Genomic DNA, 27,865 nt, shown 5'->3' on the forward strand with positions numbered 1-27,865 from the left:
AATTATATAGGGCTAACAGGCTTGAGGCCTTTTTGGGGTGCTGTTTTGCTTTTATTTTTTTTAATTTTTCAAATCATATTTGGCAGATAGGCTACAAGCCAACGACAAGACGGTCACGAAGGCTTAGCGTAGAGCTTGAGTGGTGAACACCTGCAGTATGGGAAGGTGTAAGAAATAAGATTTTCCTGTCAACATCTGGGCTTAGAGGTTACTATGCGTTACTGTACCTAATTTTGGAAAGTTCCTGAGTGTATTTTGCTGCTCGTGGTACATGAAAAGTGAGCATTTCCCCGCCTGCTCTCTCTATACTTCATTTTAGCGGCTCTTTTGCCTGGGCTGGGACTCGAACCTGTGGCCTCGGTGCACCGCCCCTCTGGGGCGGGGAGACCCCCGCGATTGATGGGCTAGAGAGCCAATGGCATGCTTAGATCCCCCTAGCAACTGGGGGGCCGAGTTGAGCCGTCCAATGGCGGAGCCTGGGGGGCGGGGCTGCGGTTTCTGTCAGAGAGCGGCCGGCGGGAGGCCGCCGGTGGAGGGGGACGAGGCAGTCGCCGCCGCCGCCGCCTCCCGTCAGCGAGCCCCGGGCATGCGGCAGCCCGGCAGCCCCGCTCCCCGAGGGCATGGGCCGCGGGAGCTGAGCCGCGGCGGAGGATGAGCCAGGCGGGCAGCCCGGCGAGAGCCTACGATTTCCTGCTGAAATTCCTGCTGGTGGGCGACAGCGACGTGGGCAAGGGCGAGATCCTGGGCAGCCTGCAGGGCGGCGCCGCTGAGTCCCCCTACGGGCACCCCGCCGGTGAGCGCCGTCAGGGTTGGGGTTAGGATTTAGGGTTGGGGTTGGGGTTAGGGGTTTCCCCCTAACGGGGAAGGGGCGGCTCGGGCTGAGGGAGGCGGCTTTGGGTGTGGAGCGCCCGGGGCCAGGCGCTGAGGTGTACCTCGGGGGAGAGATGGGGAAGAGGATCGCTGAGGTGCACCTTGGGGGAAGAGGGTCGCTGAACGGCTCGGGTTGGAAGGGACCCCAAAGGTCAGCCAGCTCCAGCCCCCGAAATGGAAATCCTGACAAAAATCTTCTAGTAAAGGAGCTCTATTAATCAGCAACCGTATATCCTGTGGGATTGCTTTCACTGAAAGAGCAGAAAAGGAGGTTTTTCTCTCCCTTTTCTCCCCGTCATGTTTTTCGTACCAGAAGAGCAGCCCTTTAAGACCAAGGTTCATGTTTGCAGCGTGTCCTTTTGCTTCAGCTTTTTAAAGGGCGACACTGAAGAGCCTCCTCCACGCCAGATGTGTTCTCTCTGCAAAATAAAGAGTTGTGCGCATAAAAAACTGATGTAAAACTAGATTATAATGGCTTTGGTGAAAGGGATTTTTACTTTCTATCTCTTCCTAGTCTTTTCACTTCCCCAGTCTTGTTTTCCTAGAGCACAACTCTCTAATCACAATTTTCTTCCCCATGCAAAAATATTGCGTGGGATATTAAAAAGCAAGTTATGTTGTAAAATTACCCATTGCTTTAAATTACTGCTAGCATGAGTCTGTGACTGGTTAATTCATTTGGAAGGCTTTGCGTTGACTCAGGATTTGTTATTATGGTGGGTTCATAGTACTGATTCAAGGCAAAGGAGTGGGTGGGGGAGGAGAGTTCTTTGGATGATTGCTTGTGAGTCACATTGCACCTTGAAGGCATCAGCATGCGTTTAAAGCTGTTTGCCTAGTAGTTTTGCTAAATTACTTCTTGGGATGTTTAAGTTTGTTGTGCTCTGCAAGTGGTTGGAGAAAAGGGATAGAAGCTTGGGGAGAGCGTGCTGAGTCTGGCTCCTTCTGTTCACGCAGTCTAAGTTTATAAATTCTTCTGCTGAAGAAGCACTTTAGTCTCCAATGTATCTTGACGTAACAGAGAGAGAATGTTTGACCTGCTCCCAGGCTCATAGGTCTTTGGTCTTCTGCCTGTAAACCTTGTGATACTTGTGCTTTGCTCTTAAACAATGTTTAAATTGCGTGGCTAATGCTATCTCTGTGAATGTATTTCTTGACAGCCAAGAAATACAAATGTTCTCTTAGAATTATTTAGCAAGTATTTAATGTGCAGCTTGGAAATTCTTCATTGTTATTAATAACTTTAAAATATATGCATACAGGGTTGTAAGTGCTATGCACAGCTTCATGGACTGTAGTCTTTTCATCAGCTTATTTATCAATCTTAACTATACAAGGTTAGAGAAATATGGTAATTCAGGTCCTCATGAGCTGTGCTATGCAAAGGTCTACGTTTCACAGAGAGTGAAAGGAGTTTTTAGCCAGGAGAAGATGAGCATGTCTGAAAAGAGCGCTGGGAGTTAAAAGAGCAGGGCAGGTAAAGCAGAGGATGTAAAAGGAGACTGTAATGGAATATAATCTGATTTTACATTTTGTGCAACTAGTGTCATAATTAAGGATTTTCTTAGCATACTGAGCTCCAGTGTTTGCACGATCGTACCATACCAGTGCATCTCACTTACGGAAAGATGTTGACTTAAACTGTGAACGTTTGTAGAAAATATTGTCTTGCTCTTAATCCATTTCTTTATTCTTTAATGTATGATGTTCTCAAATGCACCAAACTTGGAACGATTCTGAACTTGCCTAACATCGCCCAGTTTATCTGGGGCTCTGTACCTGATAGCCCTTGTCTGCCTGGATCCCCTCAGCCTTTTCTCCATCACTTGAGCGTGACAACATAGGATGCAGCTGCAGGGAATCTGTGCAGGCTATGAAAATAGAGATGCAGGGAAAGGGAGAGAACTAAACATCCTGTTGGTGTTATGACTCTTTTTTTTTATTATTTAATTTCAGTTAAAAGCTTGATAAACAGACTTTTTTTGACCACTTTCGAGTCCTTAGTTCACTGGCTAGGATCTTCCAATTTCATAATTGAACTAGGTCTCTGAATTGGAAAGTCTAGGAGTATGATGGATCCAGTCAAAATGTGCCAACTGTATAAGCTTTGAAATGACAAAACTTTGTTGCAGAGCTTGATGAGAGGGAGTAGTTTGATATGCTCTGGAGGGGAGAGATGATGCAGTAAGAGGTGAGAGAAGAGTTCTGAAGAGCTTTGAAAATGAGAAGGAACAACGCGATGAAGGAAGGGCATTTGAGCAGTTTGAATTTGAACATTCAAGACAGAATTTGTTGTTTACAGCAACATGAAAGAGGCTCTTCCTGCTGCAGTAGCTTCCTAAAATTGAAGGTGAGAATATGAATGTTGAGAAGTTTGGGAAGAGTGAGCTATAAAGGGTGGTTGGGATGCAGACATGGGGTTACAGTGCTGGGTTTCAGGAAGGACAGCGGTGCATTAGAGCTGAGGAAGAAACGTTAGAATTTAGCTTTGGTGTAGTGTTAGGGTCCTTTTCTGTGCAAAGCGATGGAAGGTACTAGCAAGATGCACTGCAGCGCTCTCAGAAGTAGACACAGACTATTTTTAAAGGAATTGTAGGCAAGGACAAGGTGTTGAACAGTGTGTGACTGCTCCTTGGGGAAGGAGGAGAATCCAAGTGAGCCCCCCAGGACTTTACGAGAGGTTGAAGAAAGACTAAGTGAGGGTGGACACTTCAGCGAAGAGGGCTGCTGGTTGTCTTCAGCAGCATCAAAGACAGTTAAGCAGACAAGGAGAATGAAGATAAGTAAAACCCAGAGCTGACTAGAACCGTGTGTTGTGTTTGTTTTGGTTTTGATGTGGTGGTTCGCTTTTTTTGTTTAGCCGTGGGATGCCTGAAGGCTTTTTCTTTAGCTATGAGCTATGTAACTGTCACTTCTTGTGTGTATGGGCTCAAACTTTAATCATATAAACAACAAATTAATTTTTCGCAGACACTTTCTTAACTTGTCAAAAATAAACCTGCCATCTCTCTCATTCCTGGGAAAATACAGCATCATATGTCTTACTCCTTTTTTGTCGGTACACAAAAGTGATATAAAATCTGGAGGTCGGGAGGCAAGCCAGCATCATGTGATCAGTCAAGTCCCTGCAAGCTGCTGCTGGTCCACGACCCATGGCATGAAAGCATTTGGCACAGTACAGCTATTAAGAAGGAATACAGTCTCTTGGTCTCTAAATTCTTCTTAATGACCAAAGGGCTCTGGGTTGGAAAGAAGGGAATAAGCTTTGTTAACGTAGCAAAGTACATACAGACTGCCGTGGAAGATGCGTTGGTGAGCGTGATTGACAGAGATGATTTAGGAAGCAGTTATCCTGGAGATGGGCGGGTAGCAGTAAGGTTAGTGATCTGGATAACCTGCCTTCATGGGTTTCCCACATTTTGCTCAAAACTGAAATTACAATAGCTTGGACACGCTTGGTCTCTCACCTAACTGCCCAAAAATGATTTTAGAGAGCTGCAGAAATTTTGCTTTTAGGTATCATTAATCTATCAGCAGAATATATTCAGAGGAAATAATTGCTTCTAGACTAGAACATAATACCTGAGATGTGCTGTCACTAGGTAGAACAATATTTTGATGTCTTAGGCTAACAGATTTTTATTCAGCTCGATTCTGTTTTTGCTTTCATATTAAAATAGAGAAAATTGTGCTTGCAGTGAGACTGTTCAGTGCAGGGACTGAAAGGAACGATTGCTCAAACCTATGTACTCCTACTCCTTTTCTTGCAGGAACATCAGGTTAAAACTGATAAATTCTTTCATCCTCTCTCACTTAGTGACCATTTTATGTCCTCTTAAGTTCCTGTCACAGTTGTTTGTCTTCCCCTGTCCTTAGGTTGAGAACTTCCCAGGTAAGGGTTGTCTTATTTGAATGCTTAAAAAGATGCTGGTGTTTAATAGTTGTTGGCTTTAGTCATTGGCTGGGATGCTTGTCTGCTGCTTACCTCCACACAGACAATTTTTTAGGTCATGTTGGCCCTTCCTGGTATCTTGCAAGCCTAATGCAGAGGTGAAAACCGTTCTTCAATGTAAAGGAAGGAATTCACTCTAACTAAAATTAGGAAATGGCCATACTATTAACATGAGAAATTAAAAGGCTTCGATTTGTGAGCTCACCCCCAACAAGACAGAACTAATGGAGGTAAAATGCTTCCCACGCAGGTTTGCTTTTAAGTTTATCTGTTCTGTCTTCATAAAACTGTGGTTTTGAAAATGTAACTTGACTGAAAGGAAGGGGAAATAAAATTGTTTTCTTACCAGTGTAATGATGAATAATATGCCTTGTTTATCACTGACTTACTTCAAAGCCATTACATTTTCCTAAATACAACGTGATCTAAAGGTTGCAATAGAAACTGATGGCAACATCATTAGGTTTCAGTATTTCTTTGCACATCGCACCAACTTTTGGGGATAAGCTTGAGGAAGTTCTATAGCATTTCTCAAGCAGAAGAGTTATTTGAATTTGCTGAGAATCATTCTATGGGTAAATAAACATACTTCCAAGTTAATTATGGTTGCCTATCAAACAGACTAGGCTTTGTCTCAGTGTGCAAGGAGATCAAAAAATGATTACCTAGCTCTTAAGAAGTAACTTTTTCTAAAAGGTTGAATATGTATGAATGTTTCCTCCCTCAAATTTTGTTAAAATCCTGTTATATGCCCAACGATCTCGGTAAAAAAGGATGTAACCTGCATTCTTGTGCAAGGAAAAGCAGGTGAGGTTTGCTTTCATATGCCAAGTTTAAGTGCCTAAAAGACATCTGGTTTCTTATCTCATTACTATAGGCTTCTGTGGCATTGCTGGAAAGAAATACCTGTTTCAAATAAGGCATCCAACTTATTTTGGGATGAGCCTGTACAGCACTAATGGAGCTGGCTCCACGTCTGTTAGTTACAACTACCCCTTCAGTGTGTAACCTTACAGGAGCTGTGCTGACTGCTGGAAGAGGATGGTAATGCTAGATTGAAGCTTGTTCTGAATGCCAAGAAAGTTCAGTAAACAAAAAGAGCTACCTGCTCTGTACTTGCTCTTTCCCTTTCACTGTGTTTGAAACAGAAAAATAGAAATAACTCCCCCTTTATCACCACCATTAATTGTATTTTGTCTCTTCCAGGGGACAACACTGCAGAATAGCAACACTTTGTAATATGCAGTCACTTAGGAGAGGTGTGTGGTAGCTGAGAATGTGGATCCCAGCTTGTCTCTGTTGCTTTTGTTCTTACTTGGACAGAAAATTTGCCCTCTGTAAGAGAAGAAAGCTTATAATCTAATTGAGATTGGTTTTCTTCTTTGGTACTTTTCATGTACCTTTCTCCCTCCTCAAATCTCAAGTTTGGAGCCTTATGCTAACTCCTGCGTTACTTTATCATGCTAAGAATTGCCCGTCTCGTGAGGCCAGTGCGTAATGTTTTCCCTGATATGTGGCAGCAGACTTGAGCACCACTTTTTTTCTTTAACTCTTTGTCTACGTTCTTCATAAACAGTGTGGTAAAGGCTCCTTTAGCATTTTCTGTGATTGTCAGGTCCAATGTTGTTGGTTTTCTTAGTTTGTTGGTAGTGTTAGCTGGTCTTGCGCATCTGTTGAAACAATGAATGTTCACCTTGCTTGATCCTAGGCTTGCTTAGCAGTTTATGGGTTTTCATATGTTTCTTTGAACCTTTCCAAAATTAGTTTTGCTTTATTACACACTTTCTTCTACTCAACCAGCTTTCTTCAACTTAATATGTTATTAATATTTCTTTGGCTTAATTTGACTCAGCAACTCAGGTGTCCTGCTTACATCCATCTCATGGTCAGCAAGAGTTACTGTCTTACAATTTCATGAAGGTCAGGAGCTAGGTCACTTTATGGGGAAGTTTTGAACTCAGTAGGTTTGAAGTACTTTTCTCCCTAGCTCTCTCTTTACCCTACCAATGCTGGTGGATTTTTGCAAGGGGTGGGGAGAAATTGACGCTGTGTGCATATGTTCAAATCAGATATTTGTCTAACTTGTTCTTTTTCAATAGGTGTCCTTTATGTCTCTTAACAAAGCCTATTCAACAGCAACAGCAAAAAAAGACCAAAGAAAACATAATTTTTGGTCAAGCATATTATTGTGTTGTATGGTTTCAGAAGGAAGAAGCCTTAAAATCTTGCAAATCATGCAAATGTTTCTCAGATTCCTGCCTAAGAGCAGCGTGTACTCACGTGTCTGAATTTGATATCTGCTGTTGCTACAAGTAATACTTCAGATTGTTGTGGCAAAAGAGACTACAGCTTACTTTATTCTTTGTCTTTCTCATGCCTGTTCAATAGCTCTGTGTACTGCCTGTCTCCATTTCCCTTGGGCTACTGGTGTCCTTTTTTTCCCCCTAATTTTTCACAGATATGCAAGAGTGGGAAAGTGACTTAAAAAAATAACAATACCCTGAGGCTCCCAGACAGGTGTGCAACATGAAACAAAAAGTCCAGGTTATTTTGAAAAGTGGTCAGACTTCAAAGTAATTGAGTCCTTTTAAGCTGCTTTGGCCTAACCAAAATCATGTTTGCCTGTGCCAGGGTGAAGTTTTATAACCAATATGTTGGTTAAATTACATTTACATATTGCTTTAAATTTGTTTTTGTTCTGGGAATGTAACGAGAATGGAAAATGGGATTAAGAGTAGAAATTGGCTAGTGTTAAAAGTTATATTTGCATGCCATTTTATTCAGCTCTTCTGGATTTTGTTTAACGTGAGACTGAAAATATGGAAAACTGATGCAGTATTTACACAAAATACTTGACATGAGCTAGTGTTTGTTATGCCAGTTTGATTTAAGGAAAATCTCAAATGTAATACACCAAGCATGTTTGTTTTGCGCTTGCTATGCTTTTTTCATCCATATCTAAATCTGTTGATACAGTGGAACACATCTGGACAAATAATTGTTCCCTTTTTATGTTATCATATGTTGCAACATGAAACTATGAACTGGTTAAGTAGGCAGATGCTCCAAACTGCAAGTTCATTGGCTATGTGAAGCTGTTACAGATAAAACACTGATTTACTGACATATATTAAATGTCCATTCTCGAGAAGGGTAAAATAAACTCAGTACTGACTATAATCTAGTACTTACTTGGGGCAAAGTCCCCAAAATATATTGTTTTTCACAATTGGTTATGTCTCTACACTGCCGCTCAAATCTGTGGAAAGTTATAGGCTAATTATTAGGAAGTTACACTCTCACGTTGCCCAGGAATGGAGAGGGTTTAAAGGTCCAGAAACCAGCATCACTCCCAATCTTACAGGAGCTTGCAGCAAGCAGGAGAGCATCCTCTTTGAGCTGGGTGGGGTAGGAGGAGGAGAGTGCCATCGATAACAGGTCGTGCCAAGTGACAAAGAATGCTGAAGAACAGCTGCCTTAAGGCTTTAATATGATGCATCCCGCTCTTGGTGTAATTGACTTCTTGTTTGATGTTGATGAGACCATAAATCTGTCTGCATATTGGTAAAAGGAATACGTGTACAGTGTTCAGCAGAGACTTTCTCTGGATCTTGTTGGTAGTTCTTTGCAGGAGGCATGGGTTTTTTTGAGCCCTAAGGGCTGTAAAACTCTAAGGAACTGGTTCTTACAGTGTTCAGATTGGCTGGACCAAATCTCCTAAGCGTGCTCAAGGCAAGGTGAGAATCCTATCGTACAGAAAGGTAACTGTTTGCCATCTGGGGAAGTAGAAGGATCTAGCAGTGGAAACACCCTTACATGCAGACAGAAACATTTGTCAGGTCAGTAATTTGTGGCTGCTCTGTAGGCATGTAAACAGGGAAGATTAAGGATTTGGGAATCATGTTTACTATCAGAAGCATGGAAATGGGAAAGCTGTTTATTCCTTGTGAAATACAGTTTTGTGCTAAGCTGAAAGCCGATATAACAGCTTTGCAGTTTTTATTTGTTGCATGGGATTTGCCATCAAAGGGAAGGCACTGTGCAGAACCAACAAGTGTTGTCTGGAGATGGAGGTGGCTAAGCAATAGGTGGTGAGCATGGCGTAGCTAGGAGAGCCAAGGCTGTTACTCCAGAGTTACCTTGGACATTAAAATGTTTTTGGAACATTGGATTTGGAAGTAGGAACTGCTAGTTTAACATACAGAGGTGGAGTAACTGTGCTGAGAATTTCTAGAATGGAGATTTGCACGTCTTATCAGGCACAAAATAACAAAGTGCCTGAAGCTGTTTTTAAAATAGCTTAAGAAGTGATGGCTTGAGTTCATGAAAAATCAAACTATCCGGAGTATCTCCCAGTAAGTTATTTTTGGATCTCAGTTTCATATTCATATAACACAAACTCCCAATGCCATCCATATCTGTTTTAATTGTGTTGGTTAAAATAGTACATGTTCTTTAAGTGTGCTTCTGCACACAAAACTGTGTGGAGGAATATGTTTTTATACACATGGAGAAATAGCTTTTATAAAAAGCTATTTTCATTCTTGGGTCAGAAGAGGATAACCTATTTAATAAAAAGCCCCAGTTATTAATATATGGCTCGTTCAAGTCCCACATGTGTGACTATGCAAAGCTAGAGGAGACTGAACATGCAGCAACATTTAGAAGTGAGCTGCAGTCCAAGAGTGACACATTTGCCCCAGATGAATTGCAGCTGATCTCTGACACGTTCAGAAGCAGCCTAACCACTTGCGTTTAGTGACCATAATTTGTTTACTGGGTGTTTTTTCCAGGCTTGTGGTTCAGACTTTACCTCTCCCCAGCCCTCACTGCAGTTTCATCCTGTGCATGTTCAGCACAACTTGGCAGCTCGCATCTCACCGTTATGCTCCTGCCATTGCTCTTGTTTTTCCTCTGGCCTAAGCCTTCATGCAGTGAGCCCTGCCCTGACCTCACTGATAGGTTTTGTTGTGATCTTGCGTCAGCAAAGCTGAAACAGCAAAGAATGCTTCTGTGCTCTGAAAGAATATGGTGAAGGAAAGGTCATAAGTCTATTTGAGGATTGTATGTTTAATTTGCCTGTTATTATAGAAAATGAACCATTATAGATGTTTGTATGAAACAGAAAATATATTTGTATTAATAAAAAAGCAACAGTTTAATTTAAAAAAAAAGGGGGGGGAGTATTTTAGTCCATAGACTTCAAAACAAAATAACTTATCCCTTCAAAATTTTAGAGACAGTAATGTGTTAATGTAACTCCTGTGCCCTTATACTTTATTTGTAAGCTGACTTTATGTGGTGCCTTAAAATGGGATATTTAAGTGTGTGAAATATGAAGCTGCCAGCTGGAAAACCCAGAAGAGACCCAGCAGGTCTGGCAGCCTTTTTAATGCTCACTCAAGTCCAGACTGAGGAAAAGAAGCTCATGTAGCTGATGCATTCAGTGGAATAATTGAGTCAATATAAGGAGAGTTATGGTGCAAAATCTTTACATGAATAGCTGGAAATGTATATTTCCATTCTAGTTGTTTCTAGCAAGGAAATGCTATCCCTATTCACTCTGCATCACCTCAGTCAGTCAGGGCTCTGTTCTCATTTTTCTGTGTTTGCTTTTGTAAATACACCAAGTGATGTTTGCATAAAGCACAACCTTGACTTTTCAAACCACTTCAGAATTAGAAAATCATGGTTCAACTTGAACACACACCTGATAAAATAGAAGTGTGATAAATGGAATTTTAATCAAGTTCATAAACTCTAAACTTTTAACTTTATTTTCTTTTTCAGTTCAGATGAGAAACAGCAATTATATAGAAAGATGCTAGTCTTGAAGCAAGAAGATTCTAGAGTCCAAGAATACACGTAGAATAATAATTTTTCCATATAAATACTAGTTTTTGTCTCCAAACAGGAGTTTAATCCAATGGTGTTTGAGAACTGGAATTTTATAGACAGTCATTTCACTTTGACTTCAGCATCTGCAAGATAGGGTAGTTTTATGCAGAGGACTACGAGAAAAGTAATTACGTAGTTTTTGAGTGAAGAAAAGTCTGCAGTTCTAATAACTTAAATGAAGTTTGGCCACAGACTAATGAGTCACCTCTGTGGAGAAAAGAAGGCTTTGCAAGGGACCAAAGAGCAGCCTTCTGGTACCCACAAGGAGGCCATCGAGAGGACAGAGATGGGCTCTGTACGTGGTGGGAGCTTAGGAGACAACAGATCTAAGTTGAAACAAGAGAAGTTCAGAATGGGTAAGAGGAAAAAACTTTTTTTAACCATGCAGACGGTCAATCTGTGAAACAGGTTGTGCAGAGGGGTCTCCAGTTCTCTTAGTTGATCCTGGTTTGAGTAGGAGGTTGAGCTAGATGACCTCCTGAGATTGCTCCCACCTGAACTTTCCTTTGTTCTATTCCAATGAAATCAGTTTATTTTAATGTCATGGAAAATTGAAACCAACTAAATGATGAGTGGAACAAGAACTTTGTATCAGTAACGTATAGCCTGTCTTTCTCCTTTAAATCCAAAGAAAGATTGCTTGCTAGCATTTTGTGTTTTTCTCCTGGAAAAGGAGTACAGTTATAATTTTGGCAGCTCTTCTGCTGGAATATCTGGGGAGGAGAAGAGGAGAAGAGGAGAGAACTGGAAACACAATCCAAGTCAGACTTAATTTCCTTCATTTTCATAATGGAAGATGCATTGTGACTTGGTAATTCCCCAAGTTCTTGTTAACATTACCTATAAAGCCCACTTTACCGCAGCATGTGTTTTGCATGGAATTTCAAATTGAAGAAGTGCAATTGGTTTTCTGTTTGGAGGCATAGCTTGAAAGCTCTTCAAATATCAGAGCTTTGGAAATGGTGGCTGTATGCTTTCTGGAATATAGCTTTTAAGCCACAGTAATTTTTAAATAATGCTATTAATTTTAGTCTTTGGTATCTTTAAAGCAAAATTATTGCACTTACACCTACTTGCTGTGAATTCCAGCTTTGATCTCTAGTTATTCGTAATAACAGAATTCATTACTTGTTCAGCACAAAGAATTATTTTTCAAGTAAATTTTTTCCCTCTTTGAACATGCAGTGCTTCATGGGGTGGGGAAAGAAATTACCTTTTTTTTCCCCACTTTCTCCCTACAGCGGTACTTTGGATATCTTGTTCTGTTAAAGTTTACTACTTGGTGACAAATACTGCTGTGAATTCTGGGAGGACTGATGGCATCCTGTTTTTTGGGAGTTCTTTTTGCAAATCTTGGTTATATCACATGTATTTCATAATATATAGCAATATGCTTCTGAAACAGAATTCTGATTTTATAATTGGTATGATATATTGATATGCTTAACTGCTAGTGGTGGCTTAACTTTTCAGAAGCATTTATTTGAGACTTGATTTAAAGCCTAGAGAAATTCTGGAGAAGTTTGCAACTGTTCTCAGTGAGCTCCTAGGCCCATCACTCATAATAACGGCTACTGGATGGTCTTGGGATTCTTCTCGTGCCAAGTATTTTTGAACTGGTTTATTGCTAATGAAATGTCAAGACAGAAAAGGTCATTGTTCTCTTTTGGAAAACGTTGTAAACTGTGAAATACTGCATCTGGTTTTAATATTTTATAGTAGTTTTGAAGCTATTCTTCCTTCCAGATTCTGGCCATAATTCAACCTAGCGTTCAACATATAAGTGAGAGCAAGTTCTGCATGGCTGCTTCTCATTTCTTTCTTGATTTGTAGATTTTGTAAAAGATATGTACCCTGCCTTCTGCTCTTTTCCTCATGCACCAGGATGATTTGTCCCTACCTGCTAAGCTGTGGGATAAAGAATTACTGCACCAGGAAGATATCCACAAGCACTAGGAGCATTGGACGATCAATTCTTACCTAAAACCTATTCCACTTTTTTTCTGGTCAGTTATCGTAGCCTGGCCAAGCTTCTCATCATGAAACTTTCCATGGGTGTGCAGAGCTCCACGTCATAGCCATTGCTTGAGCTACGAGCACGTTTCAAGAGATGTGAAACAATCATGTTTGAAACTTTATTGAATTGCAGGGAGTGTAGAGGACATGGTGAGACTGTGAATGATAGACTGCCCTTGAGAGCTGATGCTCTCTGAAAGTAATGGAACAGGTTTTTAGGAAGAGAGGGTGCTTGCTAACAACATGCCCGATATATGCAAAGGAGCTCCTCGTTCATGATACAGTCCAACTCTTGTAGGAACTGGTGAACAGCAGCAGCAGTGAGAAGATCGCATGGGAAGGATTATTATCATTTTTTAACTGTGCTTGATAATAGAGAATTTAATTTCTAATGCAATTTCACTGGTGCTGTGTCATATCACAGGAAAGATGACCATCAAATGGACCAGAAGTCCTACACCTTTGATGTCGAAGGAAGGCATGCTCCCTTTTCTAGAATTTGACTGTTAACCTGTTTTCCTTCTCTCATCACCTCACTCAAGCTGTATCCTTTTGAAAGCCTCTGCTCCTTTCCTTGGTCAGTTACAGTTTGGTCGCTACCTGTCCTTTGCCCTTTGCCTCTTGGCTGTTCTCCCAGATTCCTTGCTTTGTGTTTCTGGTCAGCTCCCCAGCTCAGCCTCTCTGCCTCAGTGTCTTGTCCCTGCTTTAGCTCCGTCTTCATCCCTGTGTCTTTGTCAGACCGCTCTTAGCACGTAATGTAGTGTTCTGTCAGGTCCTCTTTTCTGTGTCGAACTAGTGACAGCCATTCGAGTCTGGTCTGTAGCTCTGCAGACCCTGACTTTTCACACAGATTTGCTAGTCAGTAGTTTGTCATGTGGGGCTGTGCAGTAGCAGCTGCATCGAGATGCAGGAGAAGATTGATCTGTAAGGCACCGGAGGTGTTCTGGGATCACTGAGCACCATGGGCTCCTTGTTTGAATTTAATTTTTCACATCCGTGGAGGAAATAAGGGGATGAGGAATAAACATCTCACTTAAGAGATTCCTGGGATTGATAGATGAATCTCTTGCCAACTTCTTTCAAACTTATTAATAAAATACGCTGAAGTAAAGGATGACACCCTTCCCCATAATGCTAATAATAGCATTCCCTTTTCCTGCAGTGCTCCTGTTTATAAACAATAACATGTTTATATATCGTAGCTTTCATCTGAGGATGTAAACTGCAACTTGTAGCAAACAGTTGAGTTAACAAGCTTACCGTATGCCTCTGATATCCTTTTCTTTTGGAGGAGTGGGAGAAAGGAAATGATGAACTGAAACTTGTAGTTGCTGCTTCTTCCTGACCTGGAGGATGGGGACACTTCTCTTTCTTCATGTAAAATAAATTTAGACTATAAAAGAGGCTATTTATTTGTTGACAAGTGCATTTTAAGACAGATGAAAATGGAGTATGATCTCAGAATCTTTATTTTCCTTTCCGCTTAACATGAATAGAAACTAATTGTTCACAAGTTCTGGTTAAAAGTTGATTGTTAGCTGATGTCAAATAGTGTTTTCTTCTTTCCAAGCAACTGTCTGCTTTGAATGTGTAGTTTTTCATTTAGCTGTCTTAGCAGAAATACTGCAAACTAAGGTATGATCTTAAGAAAGGAAATCATGTATTGAAAAAGTTGTTTGCATATCCTTTTTGGGGGAGAGCATGATTTAAACATGCAAAGTGCGGGCTTCAGTTTACTTGCTAATGCTGATAATAAGAGAGTGAGCAGACACTTGTTCAGGTACTGCTTCTGACTAATTAAATTCTGTGGCTTGTACAGGTTTTGGAGTGGTTCAGTTGTTAATTTGGTTTCCAAATTAGTACTGGAGGTAGGCCATAAAGTTACGACGAACTTCTTACTGCCGTGCCGCTTGCTTTGGTTCTGAGGACAACCATCTGGACTAGAGCCAGCTAGAAGTGCTCAGAGACCTTCCGATTCTGACCTGATGCCCTAAAAACGTGCAACCATAGAAAGCTTCAGTGTAATCGTTAAGGATCACTTGGATTTTTAAAGGTGGCTTTCTTATTGGCATGTCTGACCGTAAACAAAGCTAAACATAAAGCTGGAGCTGTCTGATAAAAATCTCTTACTTTTGAAAATAGATGGGAAAATTGTCACGTCTTTAAAATGAGTGAATTATGTGTAAGACTTAAGTGTAATTGTGGTTTATGACTTGATTAATGAGTTGAAGAAGACAGTTTGTATCCAGAATTTCAGTGTCCCCATTTCAATGTGAATAGGCAATCTGTGCTTTTCAAACAGATGGCTTTTATTGCAGTAATTAAGTGTAATACAAGAGCCTGGAATTTGGAAAATGATGGTTATTCTGAAATGGCAAGCAGAAGGCAAATATGACTGTCAGATAACCTGACCTTTGTGCTCACGTATCAAAAGACACGGACCAGTTTTATTGTAAGGAGTTTATCTTTGCAGCAGGAGGTTTGAAACATTGGGCTTAGTTTTTAAAGCTTCAATGAATTTTGAATCAAAAGCACGATGTGGATCCATTTGCTTGGGATGATGAATGGAGTCGGAAACTTTGTCACTTGTCAAATATATTTGAGATAGTCACAGTGGTGTTCTGAAGAGAAACATTAGGCTGTAACTTTTAATGTATATGAAAAGGAGATAACATGGGAAGCGATGGGACCACTGAATTCTCATCATGCCTGTGAGAAAATGTTTTTAAGCACTCTCCAAAACCTAAAACTATTTTTCAAGGTGTGGTCAACAGTCTTTGAAGAATGTTTTCAGTGGACTTTGTTAAACACAGACCCAGAGTCCATCCCTTTCCCCCCCTGTTTTGTAGAGTCTTAATTTTAGACACAGAATCAGACAGTGGGAAGGAGACGTTAATTTGTGTTCGAGATAACTAGTATTGAATGGATAATTTGGACAAACTGATGGAGTGAGTGATTGCTGGAGGATGTGTTTAGCGTGTTGTAATCTCTGGAAGGCTGTCAGGCCATGGAGGCAGGGAGATGGAAGGCTTTTTGGTGTTTTTTTTTTCTTTTTTTTCTTTTTCTTTTTTTTTGGGTGGTTTAGTATTGTTGTTTATGTTATTTTGAAGTGATGAAAATGCATTTTAATTAAGTCCCAAACCTGCTAATCTTACATTAAATATCTCCAGGGAACAACATGCTTTAAACTTTAAAGAAGGGATAAATCTTTAAAGAAAGGATAAATTGAAAGGAAATAAAAGGTGGAATAAGTGGAAAACAATAAAACCAATTCTTGTAGTATTTGTGAAGTAAAATGTAAGGGTACCCCAGGTTCAGAGACAAAGTAATGTGTTCTGTACTTTCTCAGATATGCAAAGTGTTGTTTGTAGGGACAAATGTAGCACTGAATGAAATCTTTCACTGCAAAGCAGTGGTTAAGGTTTGTTTGTTAAATTGAAATACAGATCCAAAGAAAACTCAGAACAAGCTCCAAAACATTACAATATTAGGCTAACATTTAATTCCTTTGAAAAATTGGAGGGACAAGTCTGGGGTTTATTCTACCTGTCTTATTATCCAAATATGACCCATGGTTTGCCTGTAGTCAGTTGTGGTCAAGCTTTGTTCAAGTCGAGCCAGTTCTTCACTGCTGCAAAGCTAAGACTGGCTGGTAGTCACACTGTCAATCATCGAACCTCCGTTATTAAACCAAGCAGAAAAGATTTTTGGCTAACTAACATTGCCTTTGCTATAATGCAAAAGGAGCAATGTAAATGATTGCAGGATTCTGCCCTAAAGAGACACGTCGGGAAATTCAGGAACACTGCTATAAGCTTCAAGAGAAACAGGAATTCACAAGAGACCTTCAAATAATCGGTGTTGACATGACTGCGGTGTAGGCAGTGAAGCGTAAGTGATAACACGGCAATGGCTACAAGGCAGTAGCGTAGAGAGGATGGCTTCCTGTTTAGTGCAGTTGTTACCAAACAGCCAAATGCTTTTTTGTAAATTTTACTCCATTCCTGGATTTGGTAATATTTCTTTCAGTTCTCTAGCTACTCATTTTGTGTTTGAGAGGAAAAAAATATTAAAAAGCAATTTGATTTAAAAAACCCTCCAGCAAGGGGTGCGGCTTGTTTGAGGTTATTTAATTTCAACTTGTGGCTTCAGGTAGATAATTTTGATTTGAAAAACTACACAGAAGTGTTAAGCACTGAGAGGTTTTTCTGGTTCACTTCACAAAGTTGAATTATTTATTTAGCTGCCTTTTTCTCCCCTTTTCTCTATGGAGATGCTTTTCATTTGTGTATCCCAACAAAGCTATTCTGTCTTACTAAATGAGTGAATAATGTTCTGGAAGGACATTTGATTTGTACAACAGCACAATCCACATCTGTTGGTCTCATTGTTATAGCTGCATGCTGTTCCTGATGATTCATGTGAAAAGACTTTTTGTTTTGATTCTTAATCAGTGGTAAATGCTAATTGCAGTGATATGCAGGTTGTGTTATCAACTGCTTCTATCTGTACAACAGCTGAAGAACACGTTTCTGAATCTACCTCTTCAAAAATCTTTTGAGAAACCCACAAACCCCAAAGAGAAATCCATAGAAGATGGCTAGTGTATTTTTCAGGCATGTCTTATGCATGTCATCTAAGGAAAAAGATGTAATATTTTGCTTTATATGCAGCTAAACAAGAATGACTTGCAGTAGTGTGTGGTCCGTAGTGCCGAGCATGCTCAGCTGTGTATCCTCCAGCTATGCAGTACTGATTTTTCTGTGTTTGGTATGTCTTTAAACAGAATGATGGATGTCTAGTCCCTGTGTGGGATGTGTCACGGTTTGCTAAAGATGGTCTGTGCCTCTTCATTAACTTTAAAGAAACTAGTGGAGGTATTTCACCCTCTGAGAAATATCAAGATGCTGGAACAAGTGCTGTAGTGATATGCAGGGTATGCTCTATGTTTTGTGTTTTCAAGAATTTCTGAAATGATGACACTTGTTCTTTCAGTGCACAAACAATTTTTATGTCCTGGTCCGTTCAGTGTCCCCAGGCTTTGTCTGTAGGTTTGACTTTTAAAAATACTTATTTCTGCTTGTGGTTTGTGGATTTGACTGTTTCCTAATCCTGATGGAGAACTGGAATGCTTTGACTAATAAATGAAAATAAATCTTCAGAAAATTGCTGGATTTTTTTTGTTGTTTGTTTTGGTTTATTTTTTTAAATTCTCTTCTCAAATGCACAGATGAGAGCCTAAACTAGATGCAGGAGACATTTCAATTCACATTCCTGCAGCAAGCTAGAGGCTTGAAATGCCCACTGTTGCTGTAGGTGGCCTTTCAGCTCGGTGTGTATCCAGGAACTGCAGGTTGGTACGGCACCAAACCAGTCTCTGATTTGGGTGGACATGCTCAGAAGAACTCATCTCCCTCTCTTTGCTGCGAGCCTAAAAAGGGCTGCATCAAGAGAGCTCGTTCTAATATACTCCTACCTGACAGCAGCATGTCCTCATCAGTTTGTAAGAAGTGGGAGGAGTGGAGCTGTAGGCAGATGTGAGTCAAGTGAAATATCCTGCAGGCAGTGAAGTGGTATCGCTGAAATACGGTTCCTGATAACGTGTGACTGAACTACGGATGTTAGTGCCTCTGTCTTCCTGCTTACTTACCTTGTCTTCGTATCACACCAGGAGGGCTTCTTTGAGCTTGCTTTCTGTCATCTCTCTGGTCATTGCTAGCTTCTTCCTTCCCCGGACCCTGGTAACAGTAAATTCCTCTTGCCTTCTGGTTCTTAAGAAATGCCCTCGCTTTCAGGACTATGAGTATGCGTTTCTTTAGGGCTACGGCAAGGTGACTTACTCCTCTGTTGTGCTTGGCCTTCAGATTGGGCAGATGTTTAACGGTTTCTGCTCCCGCTAGAAATGACATAAACTATGCAACAAGTTATGTCAATTAATAGTTAAAAATACTTTAATAGTACTACAGTGCAACTGTCCTTTGAAATCTGTTGTTTTAAAATCTTTCACCTTATGAAGTCCAAAGTTGCTCTAACTCTACTAATAATATCTGCAAATACAATATAGAAGTAAAAGCATTTTGCTAATATTGTTATTGTTTTGACTACTAGCTATTTATTCTACAAATGTAAACTTCTACACTTAGGAAGCCAGAAAATTAGTGGAGTTATTTGTAGTGGAGATAAAGAACCTGGTTCAGTGGATGCCTTAGTACCTGTGTTACAACAGGTATCCTATGAAAAAGAATCGACACTATTGTGCTATGTAATAAAAGCATTCACAGTCCCTTGGAGTCTAATCTGGAAGAGAGATTGGTGATGGCTGTGTACAAATGAGTTGCCTTGAAACTGTAACTTGGAAATGGCTGCACTGGGTAACTGTGCACTGATCTCTGGGCAAGAATTTATCCTAATTTTTAACTAGGAGAACATCTCCTGAGGTAGGGCATCCTTCCTTTATTTCAAAGAGTAAGTGTCTTGTGTTTTTTAACTCAGTGATTTCAAGTTTCTGATTGCTTTCATAAAATGGGCTCAGATCTCCTTTGCCCCAGATGGCATTTGCCATGTGCAATTGAAAAATATGCTATTTGAGCAGCTTAGAGTGGTGCAAATTTTAGAAGAAGCACAAAAGGGGCGGAGGGTAGACCCGGGGAACTATAGGCCTGTTAGTTTGACCTCAGTGCCAGGGAAGCTCATAGAGAAGATTATCTTGAATGTCGTCACGAGGCACTTGAAGGGCAACCAGGCGATCAGGCCCAGTCAGCATGGGTTTATGAAAGGTAGGTCCTGCTTGACGAACCTGATCTCCTTCTATGACCAAGTGACGCGCCTGGTGGATGAGGGGAAGGCTGTGGATGTGATCTACCTTGATTTCAGTAAGGCTTTTGACACTGTTTCCCACAACATTCTCCTCAAGAAACTGGCTGCTCGCGGCTTGGACTGGCGTACGCTTTGTTGGGTTAAAAACTGGCTGGATGGCCGGGCCCAAAGAGTTGTGGTGAATGGAGTCAAATCCAGTTGGAGGCCAGTTACTAGTGGAGTCCCCCAGGGCTCAGTGCTGGGGCCGGTCCTCTTTAATATCTTTATCGATGACCTGGACGAGGGGATCGAGTGCACCCTCAGTAAGTTTGCAGATGACACCAAGTTAGGTGCGTGTGTCGATCTGCCCGAGGGAAGGAAGGCTCTGCAGGAGGATCTGGATAGGCTGGACCGATGGGCTGAGGTCAACTGTACGAAGTTCAACAAGGCCAAGTGCCGGGTCCTGCACCTGGGGCGCAACAACATCTCACGGGAGACCTCATCGCTCTCTATAGGTACCTTAAAGGAGGCTGTAGAGAGGTGGGGGTTGGTCTATTCTCCCACGTGCCTGGTGACAGGACGAGGGGGAATGGGCTTAAGTTGCGCCAGGGGAGGTTTAGGTTGGATATTAGGAAGAACTTCTTTACTGAAACGGTTGTTAGGCATTGGAATGGGCTGCCCAGGGAAGTGGTTGAGTCGCCATCCCTGGAGGTCTTTAAAAGACGTTTAGATGTAGTCCTTAGTGATATGGTTTAGTGGAGGTTTTGTTAGTGTTAGGACAGAGGTTGGACTAGATGATCTTGGAGGTCTCTTCCAACCTAGACGATGCTGTGATTCTGTGAAAAGCAGCATCTCTTTTCTTTGCCTATTGCTACCAGGAAAGCTGACTCGGATGGCAGCTGTTACCTTGCAGTAACTTCTGTTTGGTAATTTAACACCAGTTCTTTATTCCGGACCTAGTCTTAAAGTCCTGTCTTTGTGGAAAGGGAGACAGGTACAGCTTCCTTTTCTGTGATTGCTTATCATGTCAGAGCCCTTTAAACCTATTATTTGTTGTTGGTAGAATTAGAGGTAACTGACTAACAGTGTCTGCTTTTGGGGCCTCTTCATGACAGCTGGTAGCAGGAGTTGGCAGTACTCGACGTGAAGGAGCAGCAGGAAGTCCATTTTGTGAACGTGGTGACCACACGGTTTTGCAGGCAGAGAGCAAACTTCCTGCGTGGTGGGTGTCTCTGCAGAGCTGTGCTGGCAGCCAGGACAGGTTGTCTGGTGTTGTTCATGTGCCATGCTGTGCTGAACTCTTTCTTGGGGAGAGCAGTATAAATAATTGGTATGATTCTTATTAAACTTTCAAACTTCTTTTTCTCCACTTAAATACAGCAAAGAAATAAAATTAAAAAAGCTTGTTGGTAAGCATTTGATATGTGCACCAATACAAACCTTGATATATAGATTAATTTTTTTAGTCTGGATGCTGATGCCACCCATAGTGATGAACCTTAGGCTTGTCTTACCACAACCCAGTGTATCCAGTAGTTGCAGAGACTCCCTCTGGCCTCTACACGCAACTACTGCAATCTATATTTGTGCCCCAGCAGACCCTCCTGTCTGGCTGATGGGTATGCTTTCAGATCACCCGGAGCTGTCGCTGTTTGGACGTGGAAGTGTCAGGGCACCAGGAGCGCTGCTCGCCTGGCAGCTCCAGGCTCCTGCCATTCCTCCTGCGCCTGCTGCCGAGGCTGGAGCAGGATGGCAGGCTGGCAGCACAGCAGGCACTTGAGGTGTTCCTTTCTTTTTCAAGTGCTGGTACTTCCACTGCTTTATCAGTTTGTTGCCTTCTTCCTACCCACCAGTACTCTCCTGGGATGCAGTGAGTTTCTCCACGCCCCCACAGTGTTTTGTAATTCTCTGCCTGCAGCAAGGATACAGGTAATTAGCAGGATCATCTTCACCACTGTCATCCCTCTTCCTCTAATGAAGATTTGCTGAAATCTTTAGTAGTAATTAGGACACTCTTCCCCATGCATTTGTCTTTCCTTGTTAGTGTGTTTTTCTCACCTCATTTTGTTTATGCTCAGAAAATAAAACATCTGTTTTTCAAAGCACGAGTCTCGTTACATTTCAGTACATTTTCAGAGATTTCATGCTTTTTAAACTTCCTTTGGAGGACTCTGTGAATAAATGTTCAGTTCAAGAAGTTACTTGGCTTTGTCACAGTTAAGAAAACATGAGAACATATCTACCAGTGAAACTGTTGCTTGGCTGCACAATGTGAATACTGAATGCACACTTTCCAAATAGCATTTAATAAAATAAAGGCCTCTCTTTCTTTTAATGTTTATAATTATGCACTTTGTGTATGCAGTACTGAAGCCCAGTGTTCAAAGCCATTGACCATTGGCATGGTGGTGGATATTTTCTGAGTTCAACTGTAACTACATAACTGCTGCTGATTAGTTTTACCTAATCTAATGGGGGGGACAGGAGACACCTGTTTGCCTGTTTTGACCAGGAAAACAGCAAAACTAGACTCCAGATTATTTTTACTTAGTTTAAAACCTGGGGTATGCAAGGTTAGCGTTAAAAAAGCTAATATCATATGTCACTGATGATTGTTTGCAAAGGCTGTAAGGTGCACAATAAAGATGTAAGCTAAGCTAAATGCATCAGCGTGTTGTTTATTACATTAATAGATTAAGTAATGTGTGCATGTATAGATACATCTGCTTCTTGCACTGTCTACTGCTTTTATGTGAGGGGGATGTGTGTACCCCCTCTACACCAACTCTGTAAGAGCTGTCTGTGAGTTAGAGGGGATAAGAAAGGAATAATAATAGAGGCAGTAAAGCTGAGGAACAGAGGAAGAGAATGGCATTTAGTTTGCAACATACGTTTGAGAGGAAAGGCTAACACCTACGTTTTTCTGTTGAAAAGAAATAAAACTTTAAGCATGTTATATTGTCATGATAATGAATAAAACAGATTGGTTATCGACATGAAGGCAGCCCGAGAAATCTGCTTTGATTTCTGGACCTTGCTTAAGTAATACAAGGTCTTCAGAACTTTATATGAACAAGTTATTCTCCATATTCACTTCATAAAGTACTAATGAAAAATGTTTTATTTTATGGTCAGCTTCTTCAAAGTCTGTAACTGTCTGTATGTTGTGCACGTGCAAGCTGATCTAAGATTTCCATGACTGTTTTCCCCTCAGGTATAGATTATAAGACTACAACAATTCTTCTGGATGGCCGACGAATCAAGCTACAACTCTGGTATGTGTTCTGCATTGCCTCATAACTTATACTTCAAAGAAACAACAAATATAACATGCCTGTGGGCATGAGGTCTCTGTTATGCTTCAGAAATATTTAGCCAAATGAGGAAGAACGATCCAGATAGCTAGCACTTTGAGCAAGTCACTTACTTAGTCTTTACCTCCTTTTTCCACCTATTCCATGTGTAATGGGGAACACTACAGTTTCTCTCTATGAGAGATGCATAATAAATGCAGAACGAAGTCACAAAAGAATACAAAATGACTTGTTACGATTATATCATTTTCCTCCAAGAAATGGATGATCTTGTACCAATTCATGCTGGTGTTTATTTTTGATTTTTTTTTTAAATACTTGAATTAAATGTCTGGATGCCTGTCAGATTTATTTTTAATTTATTCCATGTTGGTTGTTTTTGCCCTTAAGAATTTTAAGGTAACATTTCAAATGTTAAATGTAATGATGGGTAATAGTACTCTGCCATATGGTGTCTTGATTACTTGATATTTTGTTCACCTACTTTCTTTTTCTTCTTCTGCCTTCCATTTTATATAGCTTAGTAAAAATGTAACATAAAGCTCATCTGAGAAGCAGGCAGGAAGATGTCTTAATCCTTTCTGTGAAGGGAAAGGTTGTTCTTTGGACTCCTGAAAATAACAGATTGGAAGTGTTTCTGCAGTTGACCATATACAAAAATATGTGCCTTGCATTTGAAGATCTGTAATCTATCTCAAAAATTCTGTATGGAATTTTGTTTCTTACTACACCCTTCACTATCAACCTGATTCTGCACTCCTAAAAATTTTGCTTCTGAACACTTCATGCAGTGATTTTTTGTGTGCGCGTGATTTTCCAAAAATCTATGCTCTCTGTGTCTCTGTAAAGATTCCTTCATCATGCTAGGCTCATGATAAACTATTGCTACTGTAATCAAGAATTTTGTGTTTTTCATTAGTCTCCTTGGTGATAGCTATTGTTTCCTCCCACTTTTCTTTTGCTGTGAAAACAGAATCTTTCTTCAAGCTGAGCTAAATGCAATGTCTAGTGGCATATGTTGTACACTTGACTAGTAGCCTTTGTTTTCCAAGGGCAATCACATGAATAAAATTTGATGTTCTTGTCCTCTCATCCTGAGAAATCTGAAAAATGTAGAGGAAAGGGCAGAATGCCAGTGGGGGGAAACTGCTGAGAGCAAGAAGAGCTCTTATACATTAGTGATTGCTATTGCATGACTAATGGAGTAAGAGTTGATATTGATCAGTACAAATGAGTTAATCTAGCTGAACTCTTAATGTAGGAGGTCACCTACTTCTTTTAAATATATATTTTAAATTTATTTTCTTTAGGGATACATCAGGGCAAGGGAGGTTCTGCACCATATTTCGGTCATACTCAAGAGGTGCTCAGGTAAGCTAAGTACATCTCAGTGATGGGTAATGGTTGTTGGATGAATGAAAGCGGTGTTAGCAAACCATTGTGACGGCTTCTGTAGCTCACTTGTAGATTGTCTGCAGATCCACTAATACACTGAAGATAACATGAACCTTGGGAAATAATAAGGGGCGGGATTCTCTTTTCTGAAAGGAGAGAGAGGGGCAAAAATCAATGAGATTGAGAATGAGGTTGAACCAGAAAAAAAGCATGCTGATATATATTCTCAGGTCTTCTTGTTGGCTATATTAACAACTTAAGCCTGTTACCATACTTTAATCATGCAAATAAATATGCTAATACTATTTTTTTTTTAATTGTCTGCCAGGTAAGACAAATTGATAACACAGAACTGTCAAGAGTAATGGGAGAATATGAGAAGTCAAAAAATATAATGAAGTGTAATGAATTGTAATGAAATGAGTTTGAAAAACAGACACACTAAAAGTCACAGTAGCTTCAGATTTCAAAGTATTGCTGTTATTCATTACGTGTATTGGTTCTGATGAGTTGCATAGGTTATGTTCCAGAATTGTACAGAGCATTGAATCTTCAGGCTACAGATTGTGACCAATAATATTTATTTGCTGTGACTCATGATGTGTGTATGATCAACAAAAGTTGTCCGCTATAAAAAGAAACAGTTACCAACACACATGACACAAAACTAAGTCAGGTTTTCTGCCCCTTACCGTATCAGTAATCTACACAGAGAGATGGCATGGTTTCTTAGGATGTTGAGTTTCTTCTCCATTTAGGGTTTTCTCAGCATTTTATAAGATAATTTCAGAATCAGAGAATTTGCAGGTAGTGTTTTCTGTGTTGTGACTCTGTTAAGCTTGATTTTTTTTTAATTATATATATATATATTTTATACAGGGAGTAATACTAGTGTATGACATTACCAATCGTTGGTCATTTGATGGAATTGATCGATGGATAAAAGAAATAGATGAGGTAAGGTACGGTCCCAGACTGTCTCTAGTCTGTAACAGATGACTCAGACTGACTGCTTATGATATTTTCTGCTGTTTTTACTGGCATTTGCAGGCAATGCTTACTACAGAGTTATCCAAGATGCCAAGTTTACCATTTTGTTTCTATGTTTATAATTCTAGAACGTAGGAAACATATCGGCTAAAGTGTCTGATTTCTTTAAAGGTGTTGACAGTAGGCATATGGAGGGCAAAGATTACATATTGTAGTCCCACTCTTGCTATGGATTTGCCACATCATCTGTGCAAGTCTCTTTTCTCTGGGGAAGGGATGTTTTTTGATCAGAGAAACATAGAATAATTTAAGCTGAAAGGGACCTGTAGCGATCATCTTGTCCAACCTGCCACTTGGTCTTTAAATCTTGAAAAAGCTTTTGTTTGTTTTAATTGATGGAAGGGGGAAATGTGCTAAACTTTGTATTTATTTATTTATTTATTTATTTATTTATTGCTTCTTCCTCAGCATGCTCCTGGTGTACCAAAAATCCTGGTTGGAAACCGCCTTCACTTAGCTTTCAAGCGCCAAGTATCTACTGAACAAGCACAAGCCTACGCTGAGAGGCTGGGCATGACTTTTTTGAAGTCAGTCCACTTTGTAATTTCAATATTACAGAGTCCTTTACTGAGCTAGCAAGAATAGTATTGATGAGACATGGAATGGACAGACTGTGGAGGCCAAACAAGGGTAAGCAAAATACACTGAAAATATTTAAATTTAGTCCTAGCAAAGGCTTGTGGTTCCCTTAATACAAAATAATTTCCAGAGTATGATTACTTGGCTGACTGATTCAAAAACACCAATAAGTAGAACCTGGAATCTTGTACAACTAGCTTTATAAACAGAAAAAATATATATGCAGGTATAACCTGCTCTGGTTTTGTAGGGGGTAACAAACATATCTTTCCTAGATCTTGCATTCTCAATCATCTAAGTATTGTGACATAGCTAAGAAACTGAAGCAGTAGATTTTTTTGAATAATACAGATGTGAGAAAGGGTGTGGGAGGAGAAACAAGAATTCATCCTATGAAGTAAAGCATGCATGCAGAGTGCTGGGTATGCTACTGCCATGTGGCTGACAAAAGCGTGCTATTATAATGCAAGTTTTATGTCTGTTTTTAAGTACTGAGTCTGCAAGACCTTTGTTGCCGTGCCATAGTTTCCTGTACCCCTGTGCATCTTGTTGACAAGCTCCCTCTTCCTGTTGCCTTAAGAAGCCATCTCAAATCCTTCTCCATGGCTAACGGCCTTAATGCCAGGATGATGCACGGACGCTCATATTCCCTCACATCCAGCAACATCAATAAAAGGAACAGCTTAAAGAAAGCTAAAATTATCCGTCCGCCACAGAGCCCACCAAAAAACTGTACAAGAAACAGCTGTAAAATTTCTTAAACTCTGTGAGAAAAGGAACCTGGATGGAATCCCTTCATGTGAAGTGTTGAATGTAAGGACTCCTGGTTTAATAGTTGAGCATACTCTATGTATGTATCCTACTACACTGACAAAAATAAGAAAAATAAGTCGTATTTTAGAGCTTGCTCACTACAGTAATGCTGCTTTGGAATGAGTGACGTGTTCAGTGCAACTGAAAGGATGGGACATTTTGCTGTTGGACTCGCATACTGTATTTTAGTTTCTGTTGTGCATGATGCCACTGTTTTCACTATTTGATGTGTTTTCCTATAGGGGGTAATTATCATTACATTGAGTTCTTAATTCCATGAAATCTGGGAAGTGACTTACCATGTAATTGTATAAAATCCTGTCATTTTGCAAACAATTCAAAAATAGATGTATAAAAAAGTCATTGGTTTGCATATTCAGGCAGAGGTTTTTAAATGCAACGTATACATTGTAAATTCTACAAATAGTGTGACAAATTCTGGTAATACTGCAATTGCGCATTTGGATATTTTGTAAAGCTTCCTTGATAACTTCAAAGCACTAATTTAACTAAGCTAAAAATGTGTATATAATTACTATGCACATACACAACAAGGTTTTGTCCCATTAGTGTATGTAATGGATTTGATAAAGTTTTTGGTATGTTATTTAATACTTCAGAGAATTAATTTGTGCTTTAAATACTTATTTTTCTGTAAAGAAAAAATAAAATACATTTTATACCACTGTATAAGAAAGTTCTAGGAGGAAAATGCCAAAGACACTGCAGTTAAGGGAACATGACTTGAATTGCTGCTTTATAAGAAAAGAGCACTATTTAAAAATAAATAAATGTTTCTGGAAAAGAAATCCTTTTATGCTTTCTTTAATTGCAGAAGGCTGTCTGTATCTTCCTTTAGAAGAATTTGAAGAACAATATACATGAATTAGATGCCAGGAACATGAAGCCTTCCTGAAAGAATAATGTAATGCTTTTGATGCATCTGTCTTCAAGAGTGTGAGCTCAAGTACGGAAGCATAATACACAGGTCAAGTCTTCCCCCTCTTTGTGAAGAATAGCGTGACTTGTTCTCCTGAGCAATAAGAGGCCTTTGAGGTGATGGTGTGATTTGACCCCAGTTTCTTCTAGGTGTCTTCACAAATGTGAGATACCATCAAGTTAAATATCGATATTCCCCCTGAACCAGACTGGATCTCCACAGCCTCTGTATGTGAGTAGAGAA

At 40.2% G+C, this 27,865-nt stretch overlaps 1 protein-coding gene across 1 annotated transcript; it reads left to right on the plus strand.

The window, feature by feature from the left end:
* The first annotated feature begins 481 nt into the window (after positions 1-481).
* Positions 482-27,491, plus strand: RAB40B (RAB40B, member RAS oncogene family). Its single transcript, XM_040530912.1, is given in 7 exon segments — positions 482-793; positions 22,746-22,806; positions 24,156-24,216; positions 25,120-25,197; positions 25,699-25,804; positions 25,807-25,920; positions 26,359-27,491. Coding segments are annotated over 7 exon segments (834 nt in total). The 5' UTR covers positions 482-651; the 3' UTR covers positions 26,631-27,491.
* Positions 27,492-27,865: the final 374 nt, after the last annotated feature.

This window comes from Cygnus olor, chromosome 18 (assembly GCF_009769625.2).
Source record: "Cygnus olor isolate bCygOlo1 chromosome 18, bCygOlo1.pri.v2, whole genome shotgun sequence".
Taxonomy (NCBI): domain Eukaryota; kingdom Metazoa; phylum Chordata; class Aves; order Anseriformes; family Anatidae; genus Cygnus; species Cygnus olor.